Genomic DNA, 6,000 nt, shown 5'->3' with positions numbered 1-6,000 from the left:
TAGAGGTCTCCCGTGATGCTACGTCATCTGGGGTCATTGTTGCGAGGCATCACTGGAAACGGGAGCTGCTGGGAGCATCGCGAGGAGCGGGAAGGCCGTGGGGGCCGCCAGAAGGTGAGAAAATCACGATTTTTTATTTTTTTTAATTATTTTTAACATTATATCTTTTTACTATTGATGCTGCATAGGCAGCATCAATAGTACAAAGTTGGTCACACTTGTCAAACACTATGTTTGACAAGTGGGACCAACCTGTCAATCATTTTTCCAAGCAATGCTACAGATCCCTTGGAAAACACAAGCAATCTGCAAGCTAATTACGCTTGCAAAACGCAAGTGTTTAGCGGGAATACGCATGCCAATTCCACATGTGTATTTCCCGCGGCATGGAGTTGTGGAAATTTCCGCGGCAATTCCGCAACGTGTACACATAGCCTTAATCCAAATGCAGCTTAGTGGCTGTGGTGGAGCAGAGTTCCAGGGTCGCTGCCACAGAACGCTGGCAGCGGCAGGAGTGGGGCGATGCTGCGGATCCCAGGCTGTTAGAAGGAGGTGTTCGTTTTATTATCCGCAAAATACAATATATCTTTTTTTATATTTGGCTAATATCAAACGCTAAAAAATGCTTTCTTTTGCAAAACAAAGTCTTGGAATCACTATATTTTGAGAACAATAACTTTTCTATATCACTGCTGCCAGAATCATGTGAGGGCATGTTTTTTGTGGAACAAGTTGACATTTTTATTTGCAGTATTTTTTTCTCTACATATTTTTTGATTGGTTTCTATTCCGATTTTTAGGAGGCAGAATGAACAATAATCAACAATTCAGGATTTTTTTAATTTTTATGCTGATCACCATATGGTAAAAGTGACGACAACTTTTTTCTTCGGGAAAGTACGATTACAGCAGTACCACATATATATTTTTGTATGTGTTGCCACTTTCCAATAATAAAAACAATTTCATTAAAAAAAGAATTGTTTTTGCATCACCCTATTCTGATTGAGCTGTACGGTGGCTTGATTTTTGCGGGACGAGATGACATTTTCAGCTATTTGTATTCGACTTTATAAATGCGTTTTGATCAGCGGCATGATGAAAAACCATAGTTTTTTTCCACGCTGTGTGTTTTTTTACGGTGTCACATGTGGCAAGAAACAGATGTGGGCAATATGAAAATCACAATATTGCAAATTTACACATAACTAAACCTGTAGGCAGAAGCACGTAGAAGCAGGATGGGAAAGATGCTATTAGTTATTGTAATAATGTAATGTTTTAGTAATTAAAATACTTAATTCATGAAGTTGATATCCAAAATTCAAAGATTTATTTGCTTAAAAGTCAATACTAAGATGTACAGTTATATACAGGTAACATATTCATTCTATAAATGCATGCAATGTCTAGAGAAAATTCATAAATAGCACAAAAAGGGAAGATTATAAATTGTGTACTAATCCTAACAAAATACTTAATGTTTGCAAAACTGGCAACACTATTAGAATTCATACATCAGAAGTGTTAAAGATACCACATTGTGGGGCAACACTATTTTTATTTTTTTTTACAAGGACACATATATTCAATCTATTCAGTCACGAAAAATATATTCAAATAAATTGCAAGCTTTCCAGTGTAATTCAAGAAGCCACAACAGTACCAACAGCCTGAATGCCCCTAAAATGGGTTTACCAGCCAAGAAAAGGCCTTTTTGGTATACAATCTCTCGCTGAACGGTAAGGGTCTGAATTATCAAATTCAGCAGACAGCAATTACTCAAATAACAAGCAAAATGTTCATTTGTCAGGTGATTGGAAAATTATGCAGAATGAGAATCATCATTATTGGAAGCACATTGTTCTGCTCTGCGTAAATGATAGTTTTTGCGTACGGACCAATCATGTCAGCGATTGTTCTTGTGCATAGAATTCAAGTCAGTCTTTCTAATCACATCATTAAATGACCGCTGATTAGCTTGTATTAGCTGCAGTTGTTTAGTGGCTTAGATCAGACCTGGGTAAACTGTGGCCTGCAGGACACATCCAACTCTCTGGCTGTTCCAGTCCGGCCTGCAGATCTGGACAACTGAAGGGCTGAAACAGTGACCCACAGGCTGCATCATGCCCTCCCCCACCATTCATCTGCCGCCCTCTGTCACTGCTGCATCCTGGAGAGGCTATGTGGAGCTCATACTGTGTATATGGAGGCTATGTGGAGCTCACACTGTGTATATGGAGGCTATGTGGAGCTCACACTGTGTATATGGAGGCTATGTGGAGCTCACACTGTGTATATGGAGGCTATGTGGAGCTCACACTCTGTATATGGAGGCTATGTGGACCTCACACTGTATATAGGGAGGTTATGTGGAGCTCACACTGTGTATATGGAGGCTATGTGGAGCTCACACTGTGTATATGGAGGCTATGTGGAGCTCACACTGTGTATATGGAGGCTATGTGGAGCTCACACTGTATATGGAGGCTATGTGGAGCTCACACTGTGTATATGGAGGCTATGTGGAGCTCACACTGTGTATATGGAGGCTATGTGGAGCTCACACTGTGTATATGGAGGCTATGTGGACCTCACACTGTATACAGGGAGGTTGTGTGGGGGCTTATGCTGTAAATAGAGAGAGTACGTGGGGGCTCATGCTGTACATAGGAGGCTATGTGAGGTCTCATACTGTATATAGGAGGCTATGTGAGGGCTTGTATTGTATATAGGATTCTATGAAGAGCTCATACTTTATATAGGGGGTCTGTGTGTGGGCTCATACGGCATAAAAGGGTCTGTGTGTGGGCTCATAGGGGCTGTGTGCAATCTCATATGGTATATAGAGGGATGTCAGCATATTTAATTCTGCTCAACATTAAGTGATACAATTAATATTAATATAAAAAATTATAATAGGTTAATATTAATATTGAGCAGAATTAATTTCAGCCTATTCGTTCGGCCCTCCACAACAGTCACAGTCTCTCATGTGGACCCTCGGGAAAATTAATTGCCCACTAATGGCTTAGATTACAGTATACGTTGTAAGTGCACCTTATACTGGTCCTCAAAATGGATCATTTATTGGGATTGAAATACCGTATTTTTCAGATTATAGGACGCACTTTTGTTCCCCCAAATTTTGGGGGAAAGTGTGGGGTGCATCTTATAATCCAAATCTGTGTGATGTGCTGTGCTATAGAGGAGGGGAGGCAGCTCTGGAGTGGTGTCAGGGGGCTGGAGTGGGCTGGCTGCGGGCTGCAGAGACAGCAGGAGGTCTGTGCTTCCGCTCATTAGCCTCATGTAATATTCACTGCACCCACTGTACATCACCTCGGTGCTGAAGCTGCGCCGAGTTGATTGACACGGGAGCAGTGCATATTACATGTGCATGCACTCCCCCTCCTCCCATCATGAATATGCCCCCCTGCAGGCAAAAACATAGCCCTCCCCAGTCCCTACATGCCCCCCTGCTGGCAAGCACATGATAAAATAACAAGCACTTAACTCACCTTCCGATGATGGCTCCGTGCTCCCAGTTCTCCCGTGGCTCTTCATCCGATCATGTGATCGGCACAGCACAGTGATGTCATCTCTGTGTGCCCAGGTCACATAATCTGATGCCTGGGAAGCAGGAAGTGCAACCGAGGAGCTGGGAGCACGGAGCCATCATCAGAAGGTGAGTTAATATTATCATGTGCTTGCCAGCAGCACAGGGGGGCATGTCCCTGCCAGCACAGGGGGATATTGTGACCGGGGGCATGTGCCTGCCAGCAGGGGCATGTAGTGACTGGGGAGAGCTATGTGTGTGCCTGCAGGGGGCATACAGTGACTGGGGGGCTATGTAGTGACTGTTGGGGCATGTAGTGACTGGGGGGCCGTGTGCATGCCAGCAGGGGGGCTTATAGTGACAGGGGGCCATATCCAGGATGAGATGGGGAGGCAGTGTGCCAGCAGCACAGGGGGGCAGTTTGCCAGCAGCACAGGGGGCAATGTGCTAGGATGGGGGTTATATAGATACCAGGATGAGGGACATATATATGATTTGTAAGACGGACACTGGCATTATAAGACAGACCCCCCATTTAACATAAAATTATTTTTTTCTCTTTTTCTCCACCAAATTTGGGGGTGTATCTTATAATCAGGTGCATCTTATGAAGCAAAAAATATTGTATATGAAAAATGGATACTATTGCAACAGAATAAATCATTTCTATTCCCCATAATAAGGATTACATCCAAATGTTGTTTACATAAGAATGTCACCGTCTACTGATTCGGTCTGATAGGTTCACATCTTTTGACCATATGAACAAGGTGAATATTTTTACAGGAATTAGTAGATGTAAATCTTCATAGTTTATCAAATAGAACTGATTTTTTTAAAGGCCAGACTAAGCTGACCATACACTTTACATACCTATTTGCTTCCTCTCTTATAAAATTCAACACTAGAATGATCAAAAATGTAATTCACAAAGAATTTCTGAATTCATATGGCTGGCGTTAGAGTCCAAGGCAACAACTTGAAGGGAAGGTAGTCTATAACTTTAAGATTTTCCATATTTATCAATATAAATAGAATTATTCACTTTTTTCATACATCAAAGTTCATATTGTAATTCTGAAGTATGGAGACACAGTACTGCACAGTGATGCAGAGTAATACTTGGTAAGTAGAATTTGAGACCTCACAAACCAAGTCAACATCAGCTTTTTGGATATTAATTAGTTTTAAGGTTCAATGGAAAACAAAAACGTAATATCTACAAAAAAGTGCAAAAACTCAAAAGCTTTACGTGTCTTGTTTCATGTCAACATCCAACTACTGTAGTTTCTGTCTTTCACCTTGTTGAGTAAGTGACCTTATTACCTAAAGAGAAAAATAACCCAGTCAATGTGTCAAAAATATCCACTATATATCTTCATGTGACGGAGACTATGACAGAATGTCTGACACAAACCTGTCTTGATAATAGGAATGAGGGGTAAAAGAAACATTCATAATTGAAGGTGCCAGTGATCCTTTGTTTGTCATGGTAACTCTGTTCCATATGACAACATGGATTGATGAGAAAATTAGATAGAAAGTCTCAGACACAAAATCTAATTTAATGTGCCAAGGAAGGAAAAAAGCTGAGCACAAGTTAAATCAAAGCAGAGGTGCTAAGTTGACAGGATATCTTGGGTTTGACAGATTGCACTCCACCTATTTGAGTTATCACTTATGGCTTTTTTGTTGGGAAAGGACAAGGTTGATTGTGGAGTTAGGTCATTGCAAGCGTTCTTGAGCTTCTGTATCTTGCGACCTTCTGCTGGCTGAGCGGAGCTATGGTTGAGTCTTAATGGCGCAGTCATCAGAGCATCTGATGTAGAACAATTCTCTGGACTGCTTGGCTGATTGGATAATTCGTCCAGTTTGTCATCAAAATGAGCACTCTGACGTTTCAATGTAGGTGGACTAAAATTCATGAACCTTACAGTCTTCACCTGCTGAAAGAAAGAAAATAGTTCACTTATCTACTCAAATAAGATCAGATACTTTGCACTTAGGCTTACCGAGGGTGCGCTGACAATATATTTTGCGGTTTCTGTGGCATACATTGGGAGGATTATAAGAGAGAATGCTTCTGTAAGGTGGCTCATGGGCTCGCTTTGTTACAGAAAAGGGCCTATACAATTGTTTTTTTTTCCCTTGATGCTCCTGTCTAGAATGTAAAGCAGCAGATTGCACTATTCCATAAAGCAAAAAAAGTGCATACAGATGTGTAGCAACCCAACAAAGATTAAATGGATACCCTAATTGAGGTGGGGTAGGGGGGTCTATGGATAAGTTTGACATATGCACAAGCGTTATATTGTGTGCTTCGATTAATTGAACATTTTGGTATCACCCAAAAGTATTCACTAATTTGTCTAACTGGGGAGTGAAGTTGGGCTGTTTATGCAGAGTCTATGCCAAATGGGGAAAGGGGCAGATACAGTTGAAAT

General features: G+C 41.3%; 1 protein-coding gene across 2 annotated transcripts in view; it reads right to left on the bottom strand.

Annotated features, from left to right (window-relative positions):
* Positions 1-1,291: 1,291 nt before the first annotated feature.
* SH3RF2 (SH3 domain containing ring finger 2) overlaps positions 1,292-6,000 on the bottom strand; it is a 229,990-nt gene continuing 225,281 nt past the window's right edge. Inside the window, exon 10 of one of the 2 annotated variants that reach the window (XM_069764064.1) lies at positions 1,292-5,502. In XM_069764064.1, the coding sequence (XP_069620165.1) occupies positions 5,176-5,502 (327 nt within the window). In that variant the 3' untranslated portion in view covers positions 1,292-5,175. The remainder of the gene's footprint in view (positions 5,503-6,000) is intronic. The other variant, XM_069764066.1, reaches the window with a different exon arrangement.

Source organism: Ranitomeya imitator, chromosome 4 (assembly GCF_032444005.1).
Source record: "Ranitomeya imitator isolate aRanImi1 chromosome 4, aRanImi1.pri, whole genome shotgun sequence".
Classification (NCBI taxonomy): domain Eukaryota; kingdom Metazoa; phylum Chordata; class Amphibia; order Anura; family Dendrobatidae; genus Ranitomeya; species Ranitomeya imitator.
Note: the sequence above shows the minus strand (reverse complement) of the source record. Positions and strands in the feature narration are given on the sequence as shown.